General features: G+C 45.0%; 1 protein-coding gene across 1 annotated transcript in view; it reads right to left on the bottom strand.

The window, feature by feature from the left end:
• Nucleotides 1-9,916, bottom strand: part of Myh10 (myosin heavy chain 10) — a 128,598-nt gene extending 118,682 nt beyond the window's left edge. The window contains exons 1-2 of the mRNA XM_029483540.1: nucleotides 9,777-9,916; nucleotides 2,409-2,784 (exon numbers count right to left, since the gene is read on the bottom strand). Of these exons, the coding sequence (XP_029339400.1) occupies nucleotides 2,409-2,753 (345 nt within the window). The 5' untranslated portion in view covers nucleotides 2,754-2,784; nucleotides 9,777-9,916. The remainder of the gene's footprint in view (nucleotides 1-2,408; nucleotides 2,785-9,776) is intronic.
• Nucleotides 9,917-18,740: the final 8,824 nt, after the last annotated feature.

Genomic DNA, 18,740 nt, shown 5'->3' with positions numbered 1-18,740 from the left:
GCTTCCATGGGCTCTGGAATCTAACTTGGTCCTCATGCTCGTGCGAGCAGTGCATGAACGGCCTGTGAGAAGCTATCTTCTCAGTCCTTCCAGTGCCTCTTGGTTGTGCTTTCACCTTCCCAGGCCTGCAAAGGTCACCACAGCAGGCGTCAGTCCAAAGCTCAGGGGCTCTCAAATCCCCAAAGTCCACATCTGACTGCGACATCATACGACTCCCTCAATCTCATCAACTCTGCCCTTCAATGATACTAAATTCTCTGCCCTTGACATTGTGGGATGAATGATAATGGTCCCATATGTTCATTTATTTGAATGCTTAGTCACCAAGGGTGGAACAATTTGGGAAGGATTAGGAGGTGTGGCCTTGTTGGAGGTTTCAAAAGCCAGTCCCAGGCTTTCTGACTGCTGCCGTGGATTAGAATGTAAAACTCTGAGCTATTGCTCTGGCACCATGACTGTCTGCTTCCCGCAATGATCATGAACTAACTCTCTAAAACTGCAAGCAAGATCTCAATTAACTGCTTTCTTTCATGAGAGTTGCTTTGGTCATAGTGTCTCCTCACAGTAATAGTTAACAGTAGTTAACACAGTCACAGAACCCTCCTGCCTAGACCTTCATTCCTCCTCAGCCTGACTCTGAAGATGATCACTAAGCTGTACTCGTACTGTGCTGGTAATACATATACAAGTTGCCTGGCCCCCACGGGCCTAAAGCTGAATCAGAGCCAGGAAGAGGACAGTGTTGCTGCGTGTCACCCACTGGATTCCCACTGCTGCTCCTCTGCTGATCTCTTTTCCTTGGCTCCTCCTCTTTTCCAGGTCTGTCTGCTCTCCTAACCTGCTTTTCCAGCACTGCAGGCTGCCTCTTCCTCTCATTTTCTATACCTTACTTCTCAGAAGAAAGGAAGAGGAGGTGGAGGGGCTCAAAACCCACTCAGTTCTCAGCTTTTCTTTTGCTGGTTCCTTCACCAGCCAGACTCCAGTCCAAATGTTACCTTTTCAAAGAGGCCTTCACCCACCCACTGGGGAAGCCATTCTGCCTCCAGCCTAGTTTGTAACCTTGTTTCATTCCCTTATAGGACATCTCACAAATTCAGGGCACTGAAGACAGTGACTGCTAGGTAATGTTACTTAAATACACTCATTCTTCAGGAACACTGGTTCCGGCCGACTGAGTTCTGAATTACTTGAGGCTTCAAGTAGCATATTCTTTGCACAAAATTCAACCACACATTCCCAATTTCAATGCCATTACTGCCAGCCTTTCAATGTCCATGCCTTTTAAATCTGTCCTAGTCTCATCCATGTAACCTTCCTCAGTGCTGGCCCCTGTCTGCCACTTCCTCAAGTCTAATTTGTCATTCTAGGGTATTTCGTTGTTATTGTCTATGTGCATGGTGTTTGCCTGCACATGTGACTGTGCACCTCTAGTTTGTCTGGTGCCCATGGAAGCCAGAAGAGGGCATTGGAACCCTTGGAACCGGAGTTACAGATGGTTGTGAGCCACCACGTGGTTGCTGGGACCTTCGGAAGAGCAGCCAGTGCTCTTCACCCCTGAGCCATCTCTCCAGCCCTTGTAACTTTCTGAAACAGGGTTTTATACTCTTTAGCCAAGGCTGGCCTCTAACTCATGGAAGTCCCCCTGCCTACACCCCTCTTCCCAGTCGCTAGGATCATAGGCATGAACCATGACATCTAGCCCATTCTAGATGCTTTGCAGTATTTGGCATTCTTCCCCTGCTTTACCCTCAATTGTTTTCAGTAACTTCTATGCACAGACAAGATTGGCACCTGCAACATAAATGCCAGCCCCAGGACAGCCTTAGCCTCAGTCTCATCCCCAACCCTTTCCTCAGCATCCATCCTCTGCCTCTGTCACCCAAATGAAGCTGCTCCTGCTCTGCACGGAAACCTTGGAGCCTGGCGCCCCTTGCTCTTCTACTCTTCCTTGCCTGGCTCCTCCTGCAAATGAACGCCCAGTGATGATTAAATTCCCTAGCCTTTTGCCACACGCTCCCTTGCATGCCACCCTCCAGAGCCCCTCTTTAGCAGTCTTCAAACATTATTTCAGTACATCTAGTCATTTAAACTTTGAATTGGTAATATGTAGAAGAGGACAGACACAGTGGTGTATGCCTTTAACCCAGGCAGAGGCAGGCAGATCTCTGTGAATTCAAGGCCAGCCTGGTCTACAAAGCGAGTCCAGGACAGCAAGGACGTGTTATGCAGAGAAACGATGGGAAAGAAAGAGGAGCTGGTTAAGCAAATACCTTCCTATTTTTATCAGAAATAGAATGTCAAACAAGATGCTGGGAACCTCTGTTCTCAAGTGGTTAAGCCTTATGCATAACATAAATTAGATTACTTCTCAGGTACCACTCCCACGGATAGTGAGAAGAAATACTCACGTAGATAAGTCCTGAATAGTAGCGGTCCTTCAGATTATGTAAGACAGAGGCTTCGTTCAAGCAGGTCAGCTCTGCCATATCCTCCACCTTGGAGAACTTTGGTGGGTTCATCTTCTGAATGTCATCTTTGTTGACCATTGCTTTCTTCCCGTTCTCTGCCAGCTCCACCATAACTTCATCGCCCCGCTCTTCTTTAATACTAGCTGCCTCAAAACCATGGCGTTCCGATGGAATCCACACCAGCTTTTTAGCTGTCCAGTCAGCTTGAGTGGCAGGGTTGTAGATGACAGCCCTGTCCACAAAGAGATACCTCTCGGGATCCTCCAGTCCAGTTCTCTGGGCCATTGTAAACAGAAGGACCCAAAAGTAATTGCCTCTGGAAGAGAAGGGCAGAATTAGATGCTTGGAACATGTAAAACAATTTACAAGCTTGACTTTCGAAGAAACTAAGTAAAACCTTCAGTAAGCATAAAATACCCAGTTAAAGAGCCCAGTATCCCTCCCACAGCCACAGTACCCCCCATTCTCCAAGGTAAACTTCAGGGGTAACCACTAATCATGACTCTGGTTGTCTGGTGACCATACGAGATCTGCCCTCAGTTACCAAATGCAGAGGCAAGCAACAAAGTTTCTGGATGACCTTTTCTCTATCTTCTTTCTCCCTCACCACAAATTAAGCAAGGAGTTAGAAAGGGAAAGGCGGAAGAAAAAACAAAAAACCAAAGATTATATAATGAAAGGTTCATGGAGTGGTACGAGAATTAGTGTGACTACAGGCCATAGCTACAAAACCTAAAGATGATTGCCAGAGGGCAAAGAACCAGGTCCAGGGTATAGCTCAGTTCCACCCTCAGTACAGAAGCAGGGAAGAGAGAGAGAGAGAGACACACAGTTAGAACTAAATTATGCCTTCTAGTTCATCTTCAAACAAGACTCAAGTGAATTCCCCTAGACCTTCGCTATGGTCCTTTAATCTGTAACATGGGGGCCACAGAAGACATGTACAATTTGCCTCCAACCAAGCTTTTCAGGCATGTCATGACAACTCCTCAGGACTCCATCTGTATCCCACAACTGTTCCCACTCCTGCATCTCCACCTTCCACTACACTCGCCTCTCAACAAAGTGTCCATGTGTAGTGTAAGTTTCCAGATTAAAACGGCTCCTTAATCAGGAAGGTAAACAACTCATAATACATTCAGGAAGTCCCTGAAACTAAGCACATTCACTAGGCCCTTCCCTGCCAGAGTAAGCAATAAAAGCCCCTAAAAAGAGTCTCTGATGCAGCAGAACCAAGCTGTAAAAAAGACCTTCATGCAAGCGTAGAGGTAAAGAAGACTCCTGAAACAAGACCAGCTTCCTGGAAGAACTAGAAACCAGCTGAACTGCCTGGAAGAGGTTTAGACCAACTGAAGAACCTGGAAATGACACTCTCCAACCTATGGAGCTGCCTGCATGCTAAGCAATATGTTCCAGGTCCCCAGGTTTCTGAGCTGTCAACTCATACAGGGATGGCCTTGGTGATACAGCTGTCTTTGAGTCATTTCTGCTCCTGCAACCCCTTACCCATGTTCCTGAAAGGAACCCCAATAAAGCTCATTGGTTCATCCTGTTGAAATTTGGTGGTATCTATTCTTTGGTCTGTTGTGGGCTCCCTGTCTGGGGTGAGTAGATGTGTGTTATGTCTCCTGAGGAAAAGTTTTGTAACACAACACCATGTCGTCCATTAACCGTGTATGGCCTCAAAGCAAAAATTCCAGAAATGATCTAACTAGTACAGAAAAAAAAAAGAATCCGTAGTAAATGACACCATATTGAGGAAAGGTGTGTTCTGTCGCTGTTACAACCCACAGAGCTCAAGCTGTAGGTGGCTTATTTAGGGCTCACTGACTATTGGTACTAAGGAGAGAAGCAAAATCCCCACGCATGTCATGGTTAAACACTTCTCCTAGACTTGGGCAATTAACCTTTCGGATCAAAGGATCATCATGCACCTTCCTAATGTGACTTGTCATTCTTTCCTGACAGCATCTTTCTAGACTCTCAGCAAACGCTTCTTGCTATTACCTCCAAGTTTGAATTATTCCAAATTTTATAGACGTTTCTAAGACTTCATCCAAATCAACCCAAGAAACCAAGTACCTACTTTTGCTCTATCAGGTCTACTTCTCCCCTTTCCCCCTCTTGCCAGAAATATTGGGAACTGTTTGTAAGTGAAAGGACCAATATAAGGCATCCTTTGTAGGTTGCATAGAGAAATCACAGTCATCCAAAGTTGTAAATAGGTCATTTACCTTGAGTCTATAAATAAACCTCAAGGTCCAAGAACCCTCTAAAATGGTGTATAAACCATGAAGACTTTCAGCGTGTGTGTGCATTTGTGCGCTATTCTAAGGAGTCAATCCACAGCTTCCTTCAGATTCTCAAATGGGCCATCTATACCCTGAAGGATTAGCTAACAGTGGGTATGGATGCTAGCCTCTTTCACCCCTCATAAGAGTTTATTTCAACCAAATAGCTATGATCCTTCAGAAATTATTTGTTACATGTTAATGAGTTATAATCCCTCATGTTCTGGAGCAGTAGGTCTCAAACTGTAGCAGGCATTGGCAGCACAGAGAAGGTTTACTGACACTCAGATTGCTGGACCACACCCTCAGAGCTTCTCATTCAGTAAGTCTCTATTTCCCGCCCCCTTTTGAAAAAATAAATAAATAAATAAATAAAAACTATTTTAGTTTATGTGTATGAGTATTTTGCCTACACGTATGTATGTGTACCACATACAAGTTTGGTGCCCATGGAGGCCAGAAGAGGGTGTCAGATCCCACGGAACTGTAGTCATAGATGATTGTGAGCCATGTAGGGGCTGGAAATTGAACCCAGGTCCTCTGCAAGGACAAGTTCTCTTAACTGCTAAACCATCTCTGTAAGCCCAGCCCAAGACTGCACTTGGGCTATCAGGTTCTCAGCTGATTCTAATGCTACTGGTCCTGGAGCACTGTTCACAACCACTACTCCACAGTGCTGTCTACCAGTATTACCAGCAGGCACCTTAGAAGAGAAAGGAGGTTGAAAGCCAGCATCCAAAGCTCATTCATAGTTGATACAAAGAATGTGCTGATATGTTTGAAAGAATATGGACTTGGATTTAAAATAAAATAAAATAACCTCCCCTCCCCCTAAAAAGTGATTCTTGTTATTAATACACCTTCAAATGGAGTAGCTAGTGTGTTTTTTATCTTTGTGTGTGTGTTACATCTTAAACCTGCATTTGCTTCCTAGGCTAATAAAAGAGAGTGGGCAATATAGAAGATATTTGTGGCCACGGGTACTGAAGGTTGTTACTGAGTATTAACAAGGCTTTCCCATTTAAAGGCACAGTGCAAAGAAGCATGGCGACCAGCTCAGGCGAATTTGAAGCCAAATAATAGGTCCAGACACTCCACCTTTTGGAAGTACAGAATCTATTAAAAGTGTAAAAAAAAAAAAACCCAAAATTATAACAAAATGAGTTTATCTTTTTTTTTTTTTAAATTTGGTTAAAATGAGCATATGGCACTTTGGAAAGTATCCTTGCATCTGTAGGTTTGCACACATTAATTTACCTTGGATGTGGAAACATGCTTAAATTTGGTAGGCAGCTATAAACTAGAGTGATTTATTTAGCAAGTAGGTAACGTACATTACGGTTTTTTGGAGGGAAGGGTATTTTATCAAATGGGGGCATTTAAAATTTATTAGTACATGTTTACTATGCTGAAATGCTAGTTAACGTGGAAAAACCCTCATCAATTATGAAATTTCATAATTACCACATGTTCCTAGTTTTGTGGGAGAAAGATAATATACACACACCTTTTTGGTTTTTGAGTCCCAGGCAGCTGCCTTAGAAGTCAGTGTGTAGGTGAGGCTGGTTTTGAACTCCTAAAGTTTCTATTTGCATCTCCCAAATTCTAAGATGGCAGCTGTGTGCCCCCATGCCCAACTTCATCTATTTTTTAAATGGAGTCAATTCTTTGCGTCTAAAAGTTGAGTAGTAGATTACAAATTATTTGTATTTTTAATACATCCACATTTTTGCACTAAACCCTAGGGGGACAGTTACCTGTTCCTCGCTGTGTGGTGTTGGTCAGTTAGCCTGGTCCCTGGTACAGGGCAGAGAATCCAGACCTACCTGATATAAATGGTCCCCATCTTTATAATTCACTTCAACTCCCCACAACCAAAAGCCTTCCCTCCTGACCCAAATGCTACCCTTTCACGCCTTCTTTCCAGGTCAGTCTGGCAATTCAATCCTTCCTTCTCCTAACTCTCCTTGCTGCCCGCCCTTCTGGCCGACTCCTCGACCTACCTAGCAGGGCACCACAAGGCTTACTTAGCAGGTAGGATGTGCTCCTGGGCTGCTTAATTCATAGAGTTCATGAGGTCAGTAAAGATGTTTTCCTTAGTTTAGCTCTCTGCTTGTTTGCCAAGTATATTGTATTTTTTCACTCCACTGCACATTTGGTATTAGATCTGATTTTACAATGGTATTTAACATGTACCACTTGCAAATATTTTGCCTTGCTGAAAGGGTAATACCAGAGTTTTTTTTTTTAAAAACAAATAATCTTGTTATACATCCCTAATTACATCCAGACACTGTTATATATATATATATATATATGCATGTATATCAAGGTCTTAGTCCGCAGAAGAGAGGTACAAGATAGCTTCCATTAATAACTCTGCTTTACAAATGAAGAATTCTGAAAATAGACAAATAACTTGCCCAAGGTCACACAGCAGAGGTCACAAGTAGCAGAGGTGGTCCTCCTAAGCCCAGAGACCAAGCTAAAACAATGAAAGTGGACTGGTAAGGGAAGAAATTTCAAAGGACAGGTAGTATCCATACCATGCTATCAAATTTAAATAGCCTGTCTATCAATAACGAGTTAAAGATTATAGGTTTAGTCAATGGGCACATTAGTACAATCTGGCAAAGATTTTATACTTTGAAGGAGAATGCCTACATTTAAGAAAAAAGGGGAAAAAAGGAAAGTCTGTAATAGACAGACATGCAGAAGGTCTGGAAGTGCTGGTGCCACCGAAATAACTAATCATAATTAAATCATTAATCAGTGTCTATATGAATTTGCCTCCTATAGAGCTAAAGTTCCCATCCCTTACATAGGCTGTAGACGACCACTTCTGGGACATCCACCCAGGTCATTTTTTACTTCCAATGAAATGCCCCCTAGCAAAATTCTCAGCTGCCTCCCAACACCCAAGGTAGGTGTGGGCAGAGGAAAACAATTCAATTTTATGACCAACAAATATAGAAAAGCAAACGAAATAGTGACAAATTATCCATCCTAGAGGATGCTTCTAAAACGGATGAACTAAATGAGAACTGTCTACCATCAAGGCCACTGGCATTACAGGACTGCACACACCTCTCCATCTATCAAAATTCTACTTAACCAATCACTAATGCAAAAAGCAAGATTGCTATGAAGCCCTGCACTAGCTCCCATTAGTAAAATACTTCCAAAACTTGGATCTCAAAGCAGGAATTTAATTTCTCATATGTGATAACAATGTACATCAAAAGCTGACGGGGAGAGTCTTTCACCCTACAACGCGCCCTTCAAATTCTCCTCCATCTCCCTCTCTATCCAGTCTCTTCATTGTCATGATTTCCCTACGGAGCCCCAATACATAGCCCAGCACTCACAGGTCACCTCCTTTTGCCGCAAGAGCGTGTGGTATATCACACAATTGCACCATATGCTTTCTGCCGATAAGGACGGGAAGAACGGAATTTAAGATGCAGAAGTAAAGAGATACATAAAATGGCCACTTTTCCAGAACCGGAGACAGGCAGGGCATACTTAAACATCAAATGCACGGGGCTACAAGAATAGTTAATTGAGGCAGATTAATTAGGAGATGGAACAATGAATAGATTATAAAGTTTTCCAGAGTCAGATACTATCAGGAATAATTAAACCTCACCCAAAGCATCCTTAGTTTCAATGTTTGAAAAAAATAAAATAAAAATCTTAGCATAGCTAAAGTATTATATTTAGTATTATTTTATTCAGCAAAAACAGCAGTCTTTGTTCCATCCGCAGTCTGGATCTACTCCGCCTGCTTTTCCCTTACCCCACCCCAATCTACCCCACCCCCTTCCATCCACCGCAGTGATCTTGAAGAGAGCTGCAGAGGCCCCAAGAAACAAGAGATAACGGTCGTAGGCAGAGACCCCGTTACCCAAACCTCACCAGCTCAGGTCAGACGCACCGAGTGGCCACCTCCTAAGGCCCCAGTTCCCAGAGAGGCCTGACTGGGGGCCTCTCGGGTCCCTGGGCCGCATCCGCCCACCAAAGGCCCACAAAGCCCCGCCAACGCCAAGGACTCCACAGCTTCAACTTCCCTCCGACCCAAATCCACTTCGATTTTATAGGATCAGAGTATGACATCCTAACTACAGAAGGCCAGGGAGAGATTCTGTGGCGAGCCATTACCAGATCACTTACACAATAAAGCGATCCAGAGGCGACGGCTGACCCTCCCCCTCGGCCGCTCCGCTACAACGCGCCCGGGCCACATTTCCCGCCTCGTTCTCCCCAACGGCCCAGGCCTCGCCCAGTGTCCCACCTCCCGGTCCACCACGGTCCCCAGCGAGCGTGGCATGAGGTCTAGCACCAGCTCTCCTTCCCGAGACCAGCTCTGGAGCCTCTCATCCGTCGCATGCTCCCCAGACCATGCAGTTTCAGGCCACTGGTCCCTAAACCGCACAGATCCAGGGTCCGCCTTCTGAGTCTTCGGAGAACCTTTCAGTAGCACCCGGGGAAATCTAACTCCACCTAACCCACGGTGCAACCCACCCAGGGTCCCCTTCCTTCCCGGGCCCCCAGCACCAATATCACATCCCAGGATTCAGTCCTCTCCTAAAAGGAGATAGACACGCCGGGCACCTCCGGCCTCTTATTAGGGCACTCACCTCCCAACCCCACGCTTCCAGGGATCCAATGCAACCAGCAGTTGGTCCCTGCATCCCCATCCCAAGATCTCCATTCTCATCCCTTTCAAGGGTCATCCTCACGTATAACCTGGCTCTGGTCCATGAAGGGGTCTCACTCTCAAGGACCCCATTTCCCACCCCTCCAGGGGTCTCTTCATCTCCATACACTGGGGTCCCGTCACCTCCACAAGCTCCGCTCTCCACTGCCCAGTCTCCCTTTCCCAGCTCCCGCCTGGGCTCCGTCTCTGTGCTCCAGGCTCGCCCAGTTCCCCAACCCCGGTTCCTCCCCTCCTGTTCCCTCAACCGTCCCCACTCCCGGAACGCCGCACTCGGACCCGGGCAACTGCACGTCTCACCTTCAGTCGAAGATGGTGGCGCCGGCACACGTCCCCAGCAGCGACCACAGATCCAGCGTCTCAATTCCAAACCCACCGCTGCCTCCGCCGGGCTCCTTTAGCACTGCTGCTCGCGCCTGCCCCACCCACTCCCACCCTCATTGGGCCAGCTCCACGCCCATCACCGCTGCCCCCAGACCCACTGGTCGGTTTGCGCGCCCATCTCCCAGGAAAGACGTTAGCAACCCGAACGAAGCTACCTTCCCAAGTCCGGCTCCCTCCACCCACCTGGAATGATGCTCATTGGCTCCCGCTCCCGACCTAGACCCACAGACTCCCAATCTCATAGGCTGCCACTCACGCCTGTCAGAGTCTCCGGGAGGTGCGGCCGGGGCACTGGCGGGTGATTGGCTGACTCTGGAGGGAGATGGACAGCTGAAACTAGGAGCCAGGCGATCCCGCGAGGCAGAGAGCGCCGACCTTGTTGGGGTGTACACGCTGCGCTAGTCAGGGCTGGGTGGACAGTGGGGCAGGTGTACCGCAGCACAAGCCGCCAGCTCCCACTGGTCACGTCTCTCTATTGCGTCGGGCCGCCGCTGCAACCCACTCGAGCGTTCTGCGGCCCGTAGGCTTGCCGCAGCCACTGGGTCCCTCAGCGGGACCGGCTTTCACCGAGGAATCGCTGGCCCCCGGAGCTGCCTGCAGGGGCGGGGCCGGAGCGCGGTCCTGAGGCCTGACGTCACCCTGGAGCTTCAGTGGGTGGGAGCCGCTGCTGTGCGGCTCACCTGCAGTGGGGGAGGGGAGCCGCTCGGGCTGGGCGCTAGAGCTCGGTCCTGACCCGGCTGCACTCAGCCTGGAACCCTGTGGCGGCCGGAGTCCCCCCTTACTGATGCTTCCTTCCTCTGGTGACCCGCCTCTGTTGGATGTTTGCTTGCTCAGCCTCTTAGGCAGGGCTGAGATTCCAAAAATACGAGAAGCAAACGGGCCTGGCAGAGAAGACCAGAGAGCGACTTCATTTGTTCATTCACTCATTCATTCCAGCTCTCTACCGAAGAGGAACTGGGTCGGGTTTGCAGGATTCCTGTGCTGTTGTCATAGCCCCCAGGGCTAAAGAACCATTAGTTCAAGTGCCTTAGAAAGGTTCAAGGACCTCAGGTGGGAGTGGGCTTCCAAAATAAGGAAACTGGAAAATTGAAGTTAAAAAAAATATGTAATGAAATGTCTGCAGAATCTAGTCAACTCTTAATTATACATGTATAAATATAATAAAGTCAAAAATCACAAGAGCAAAATGGATTGTTGTTCTTATAAAAAGATAAATACAAAATACTTTATTTTAAAACTGCCTCAGGATTTTAAGTATTTAGTATTGTATATATGTGTGTGTTTTAATGGATACCCTGTATATGCCTGAGAAACTTCTAGACTGATTTTTTTTTTAAGTGGGAAAAAAAATGAAAACAAGGCAGGAAGTGATAAGAAAGGGTTGGTGGAATTCAGAGAAATCTCCAAGGCAGCTGAATGCAGAGCCCTTCCGGGGGAAGTGAGAATTCTTTGTCCTTTGTCCAGGTGCATCTGGTCTCCACCCCCACCTGCCCACTAGGGTGGCTGCCCCCTTCCAGGTGTCTTGTGACTTTGGCACCACATGAAGAGTTCTACCCTTCTGAAGTCTACAGAGGAAGTATAAGTTAATATAACGTGTCAATGATAGCCCTCTTATAAACGTTTCCGGATTTAGAAAAGACATGACTCTAAGCTTTGTTACCCAATGAAGTCATTTCTAAATGCTATATTCCATGCTTAGAGCATCCACACAAACAGCTCAAATAAGCCATCAGATCCGTGGTGTCTCATAATTTGAAGCCTCATAATTTTACAACAAACTCAGGGGACCGTTAGAAAGAACAAGAAGTTCACCAGAACTAAAACTCACACGGACATTTGTCTTGATGAGAACGCAATAGCAAACTGTCCCCATTTCTAGCTCTGGGGTCTCTTCCAGGTTTTCATCCGCCAGTTATCTCCCATCCAAGTACCCATCTGGCCTGGTCCCACTTTTCTTATGGGATCAAACAGGATCTGGCATGATCAGAGTAAAATGTCCATACTTGTCTGCCTGGATGGGAGGGGAATTAAGGGGAATTAAAAGAGTAACAGGCTCCAGGTCTCTCTCCTGCCCACCCATGCTTCAGCCCGCCACTTAAGAGTTCTTCCTAAGTTCCCTTGATCTGCCTCTTTGCTTCCTTCTTCTCCCTCATCTTCACACGTAGCCCCACCCCAACCCCCAGTCTCCCGTCATCCATGCCCCTGACAGGCTTCTCCAATTCTAGCCCTCACCAGAACAAAGGGAACATAGAGTTTAGAATCAGGCTCTGAATGCAGCTCTGCCACTATACCTATAAACTCTATATACTGTATATTAATATTTGACAAATTACCTCCTCTCTAAAAGGAAGCTCTAGCTGCATCCTGGAAGGATTCACTTATTGAATGAATATGTTGACTGGGTGGGTTACTGTATAAAAATAGTGACATCATGGATTAATAGGTAGAAAATTGCTTTTTTTTTCTATTGTAAAAGTTCACTATGAAGAGGGAAAGGAAACCCTTGTCTTTGTCTGAAGTAATATTAGCTGGTGACTTAGGCTGTTTCTACTTCTAAAAGCAAAAGTTCACAGTCCATTGTTTGGCAGGGACTGGGTCAGAAGTCCAAACTCCTTCCCTCAGGGCAGTTGAGCATGTGAGCTTGTTTTGTTTTGTGTGTGCAAGACTGACAGGCAGCTTTTTTGAGGAGGTGGGGTGGGGAGGAAATAAATTCCAACATTTGAAAATTAAGAGCTACCCAATGTTGGTAGTCATTAGGGAACTGTGAATTGAAAGCACAATGAGATCTCACTTTATACCCACTTGGTGCCAATGAAAGAGTAAGGTCCACCGAAGACCCAGTGAGGACCTGGGGAAACAGGAACTTTGCAGTAAGACAGGAATGTAAGACACTACAGCCACATTGGAAAATAAGCATTTTCTTTAAAAGTTAAATGTGTTGTGTGCTTTAGTCCATAATAATAATTTTAAAAAAAGAGGTTAAATATAAATTTACCATACACTCTCTCAATTATAGCCTTGGGTATCTTTTTAAAAAGTTGGGGTTTTGGGGAGATCCTATGTGCATACAAAAAAAACCATACACAGAAATGTTCACACCACATCATTTATAATAGTCAGAAGATATGACAACCTAAATGGTGATGAACTGATGAATGGATACAAACAAGTGGTAGATCCATGCAACATGGAGGAACCTTGAAAACCTTACGCTCACTTGAAAAAACCCAGACACAATAGCACATACCTGAACCATCCCATCTGTATGAAATGCCCATAAAAGGCAAAGCTAGAGAGAGAGAGTAATATGGCACTTGCCTGGGGTGACATCTCGAGTCCCGAAGAAGAGACAACCCAGGATTCACTAACAAACAAACATAAGAGATCTAATTGGGTAATAAAAAGGCTCTAAAACTGACTTATGGTACCGGTTGCACAACCTGGTAAACATACTAAAAAAAATTCCCCCCCCCCCCCGGAAAAAAAAAAAAAACAATCCAAACCATTAAATTGTATACTCTGAATTATATAAGTATGTAAATATATCTCAATAAAGTTATTTAAAAAAAAAAAGCTAACACATAAAAACCCAGACTTCCAGCTTTTCTTTAAAAATGGGAAGATCTGGGGGCTGGAGAGATGGTTCAGCAGTTAAGAGCACTGACTGCTCTTCCAGAGGTCCTGAGTTCAATTCCCAGCAACCACATGGTGGCTCACAACCATCTGCAATGGGATCAGATGCCCTCCTCTGGTGTGGCTGAAGACAGCTACAGTGTACTTGTATAAAATAAACAAATAATTCTTTTTAAAAAATGGGGAGATTTGGAAATCAGAAACCAGATTGGTTTCTTGATTATCACTGATTTTTAGACAATGCACATGTTCCTTGGGAATCCCTGGCCACCACCCTCCCCGCCGTCTTACTCCTCTCCTAACTTTCTCCTGTCTGGTTGTGACTGTACTCTGTTTATTTGTTTTGTTTTTCTTTTTCAGTGTTGAGATCAAACTGAGAGCCTTGACTCTGTTAAATGAGTGCTCTTCCGCTGAGCTGCATCATCTCAGCCCTCATTAATCTAAGCTTCTAAGTTTCCAGGCCCTTGGTTGCTTGCTGGGGAAGAGCAGGGGATCCAGGTCAGATCATCTCAGGGACATGAGAAAGGTATTTTTGAATTGAGTTGACTCTGTGATAGCAGTGAAGTAGTAGATAGTTTGGGCTCAGGAGGAGGAGTCTATAAGACACACAGACAAAGACAGGCAGATCTCTGTGAGTTCGAGGCCAGCCCGGGCATGGGAGTAGAGTTCAGAGTGTGCTTGGAATGTATGAGACCCTGGGTCAAGTTCCACCACTAAGAAAATAGGTCAGAAAGAAAAGTCAGACTTGATAGTCGTTGGCCTTAATATTGCAAGCTACATCCATGACAAATGCTTACGGACTATCTTTTGTGCCTAGGGCCTGTGCCAAGTACTGAAGAGACAACAGTGGTTTTACAGACATAGTCCCTACAATCCAGTGGGAAATACAGGACAAAAAAAATGATAAGCAACTGTAATAGAAGTTTGTTTTTGTTTTTGTTTTTATCTTGAATACAAACGGAAACCTACAGGATTCTAAGGGTTCTGAAATTATGTGTGGATTTTGTGTGCACTTTCCCCCTGCCCCACTTGGGAGATATAAAACTCTTTTTTTTTTTTTTTTTTTGGTTTTTTCCAAGACAGGGAAACAGGGTTTCTCTGTGTAACCCTGGCTGTCCTGGAACTCACTCTGTAGACCAGGCTGGCCTCGAACTCAGAAATCTGCCTGCCTCTACCTCCCAAGTGCTGGGATTAAAGGCAAGCACCACCACTGCCCGGCTCTATAACTCTAAATAATCAGTTCCCATAAAGTCCTCTGATCTGAAAAGGTTGAAATCATACAAGTCCAGTATGTTCACTAGGGTTCTCTAGAGGAACAAAACTGATGTAATCGTAGAGGAGGCAATTTATTTTATTAGTTTATACTGTCAGAGACGGAGTAATCCAATGGCAGCCATCTTCATTACGGAGATTTAGATCTGGGCGTGGTGGCTCACGCCTTTAATCCCAGCACTTGGGAGGCAGGAGGATTTCTGAGTTCAAGGCCAGCCTGGTCTACAGAGTGAGTTCCAGAACAGCCAAGGCTACACAGAGAAACCCTGTCTCAAAAAACAAACAAACAAACAAAAAAATCCAGCAAAAGGAAGCCTTAGGACAGGAAAGACCATTGATCTAATGTCCCAAAAGAGCTCTGGAGAACCACTGGGGTACGTCCAGTCTAGGGTCCACAGATGCTAGTCCATTCCTCACGACTTTGTTCCATTTGGACCGTGCCACCCATCCCCTCAGGCTTACCCACATGTCAATCTTCTCTGGAAATGACCTCACAGGTGCCTCTAGAAGTGTATTTTAGTAATCTAGGCATCTGGATCCAACCAAGTTGATGAACTATAAGAACTATCATGGGTCATGGAAACACTTCAGGATCCAAAGACAAATGATAAGGCCCCTGAGCCCAGAGCAGTGGCAGAGAAAGGGCCCTGGAAAAGGGACTTAGAGGAAGTAATATTGAGGACATAATCTGAAGGATAAAATGTTAGCATTCTTTCAGAAAAGGTAGAAGACAGAAAGCCCAGGAGGGAGGTAGGCAGGGATCAGATCTTATGATCTATGCACTGCAAAATGGATTTTAGATGGTAGAAGACAATGGGGAACTGTGAGAATTTTAATTTGAGGGGTAACACCATCAAGTTTGTGTTTTATCGGTGTCATCTGGCCCTAGGTAGAAGATGAAGAAAAGGCTGGGCTTCGAGGGGAGTTCTGAATGGCGGGCACAGCAAATCCTGCAGCTAAGAGGCAATGGATTCGGATGAGGGAGGAGCTAGCAGGCTGGAGAGTCAAGGTCAGATCTCGGGAGATTGCTGTTGCAAGGATTACATGAGATATTTAAAGTGCCGGGCCAAAGTGTGAAGATATTAAAATGCCTACCATCGCACATGAGGGTATTTATAGTGCCTAGCACAATGCAGGACACATTTCAGGTCAGTGCCCTTCCTCCTTCTCATGCCCTGTCCATGTGCATCTCTGTAGCCTGTCTCAAGACCAGCTCAGCAGATAGAGAAGGTGAGCCACCAACACAAGCCACATGGCTAATTAAAAGCTTGAGTAGGTCTATCTAAAAAAGAAAACTTGCGTCATGTGTATTCATTTTAATCATATTATCAAACGCAAATACATTGGGAATATAACATTTCAATGTATAACCAGTTTTTTAAAAAAAAAATCACTCATTGTTTTTCCAGTTCTAATGCTCTCGTGTTTTTTTTTTTTCTGATAGATAAGTACATAAAAGTATATTCAATAGTGCAAGCCCGCAGTCCAATGTAAAGCTCCATAGCTTTCGAATGGCTGTTTTAAGTATATAGAAGTCTGTTGAGATGTATAGACTTTGGGTGTGATTCGTTGTTATGTGATGTTATTTGATTTTCAAGTTTGTTTTTAAGATTTATTTATTTTATGTATGACTACACTGTAGTTGTCTTCAGTCACACCAGAAGAGGGCATCCATTACAGATGGCTGTGAGCCACCATGTGGTTGCTGGGAATTGAACTCAGGACCTCTGGAAGAGCAGTCAGTGTTCTTAACCACTGAACCATCTCTCCAGCCCTTCAAGTTTTTTTGTTCTGTTTTGTTTTTGTTGTTGTTTTTGGGGTTTTGTTTTGTTTTGAGACAGGATTTCTCTGTGTAGCCCTGGCTGTCCTGGAACTCACTCTGTAGACCAGGCTGGTCTTGAACTCAGAAATTTGCCTGCCTCTGCCTCCCAAGTGCTGGGATTAAAGGCGTGTGCCACCATGCCCAGCAATTTTTTTTAAAATAAAGTTTATTTTTTAAAAAATTAATAGGAGTCTGGATGGCTCAATGGTTAAGAGCACTTCCTGTTCTTCCAGAGGACCCAGGTTTGATTCTGCAGACCTACATAGTGGCAGACATCCCTAAGTCCAGCTTCAGATGATCCAATGTTTTCTCTGGCCTCTGAGGGCACCGGGCATAAGCATGCATGTACACACAGCACCTGTACACAAAGAAACAAATGAACAAATTTAAAATATATTTAAAAAAATATAATCTTTCACCTATAGTGTTAAGTGCCAAACCCCAATGTTCATCAGGGCCTTGATTCGAGGGCAACTAACTGCATGTGTCTGACGCTCCAATTCCGACCACCAAACTATTCACGAAGTAAGTTAGAAATAACATGTGTGATCATTTCAAAAGCCAAATACTCATCAGTTATTGAAAAATGAATGCATTGTTTTTAAAAGTGTAGCTATGGTGTTTTTAGTCTACAAAAAATATTTTTCTTTTAGTGGTGTACACTTTGGGGGGTTGGCTGGGTGCTGCTATGTATTCAAATGCTAGCTACTGGCCCCCAAGACCTGGTTGCAGTCAAGAGTAGCAGATTCTCACTACACCAAATGATGTTATATTAACTTTGCTTGCCAATCTTCTCTGAGTGGTTAAATAAAAGTGGCTACAGCCACTGGAGAGAATAGATGTAGGTGGGATTTCAATGACCGGGCTGGGGTTGCAGGTAGGGACCACGAGGAGAGAGAAGTAGAACGAAGACAAGCGAGCAGGAGGTCTCCATCAGACAGGATGGACCAGGAGCAAGTGGCTGAAAGAAGTGCCCCCTGAGGACAGACTGATGGAAAAAAAAAAAAAGACTCAAACAGCAAGGAACTTGGAGAGAGTGCAGCTGGAAAATAGCTAGTGTAGAAAAAATAGATTAGGGGTAATTACCTAGTATTTATGCTAAAGCTGATTAAATAAATCAATAAGACTATGTCTCAATTCTTAGAGGCTGGCTGGGTCATATTAAGAACTAATAGTTAATTAATTTACAACAACAGTACACAGACATCTTTACAGATTATTCAAGGTTATAGTGTCTAGGCTAGGGGTGTAGCTCAGTGAACATATGCATGGTGTTTCAGAAGCTCTGGGAATATAGTATCTGGGATTTGCTTCAGAATATCACAGGAGACAGTATAGAAAGGGTTTGGTGAAAAACTGTTGGGGCTAGGTGATGGGAACACCTCCCCTCTCAATTTTTGCATACATTGGAAATTCCTTATAATCTAAAATTGCAAATTAATCTTCTGTTGATACTACTTCTACTTGGAGGGCTGGATCTAAAAAGAAGAAAAAGAAAGAGGAGGAGGAAGAGGAGGAAGAGGAAGAGGAGGAAGAAGAGGAAAAAGAAGAAGAGGAGGAGGAGGGGAAATGGGGTCTCCGTGTAGGCTTAGACTTTTCAAAACCTACACTTCAATCTCCCTTCTAGCCCACTGATCAGAGATAGGAGGAAAAGGTTAATAGGAAAAAGGAGTCTGTGGGCCTGTTTAGAAGTAGTTCCTTGGGGTAATTCCACTCTTCATTGACAGGATACCAGCAGTCCAGTTCAATAGCAAACACCAAACATGAACCAGTAACGATCCAGCAGAAACAGCAAGACTCCATCGAGTCAGCAGAAGTGGCCAGAATCAGCCAGAATACCTCAATAAGTTCTTTGGCACGTTTCTCTCTATGAAACGAAGACCGGCAAAGCATTGCGTAGCATAGCAATGTAAGAGCATCCACTCACTCACTGTGTAGGGTTCCATTTACATTCCTTCTAAACATCACCCACCCTCTCAAGTGTCTGCTTTCAGCAAAACATGCCCTCTCACAAGACTCAAGAGTGGAGAGGAGCAGCCTGTTGTGAGTGGCCAGCCCTATCAACTGGGGCCGTGGTGAGGTACCAGGCCAGGCTGCTACTTAGGGCCATGTCTGAGTCCGTGGCCACACAGTCACAGGGGTTGGTGTTGCTG

Source organism: Mus caroli, chromosome 11 (genome assembly GCF_900094665.2).
Source record: "Mus caroli chromosome 11, CAROLI_EIJ_v1.1, whole genome shotgun sequence".
NCBI classification, from domain to species: domain Eukaryota; kingdom Metazoa; phylum Chordata; class Mammalia; order Rodentia; family Muridae; genus Mus; species Mus caroli.
Note: the sequence above shows the minus strand (reverse complement) of the source record. Positions and strands in the feature narration are given on the sequence as shown.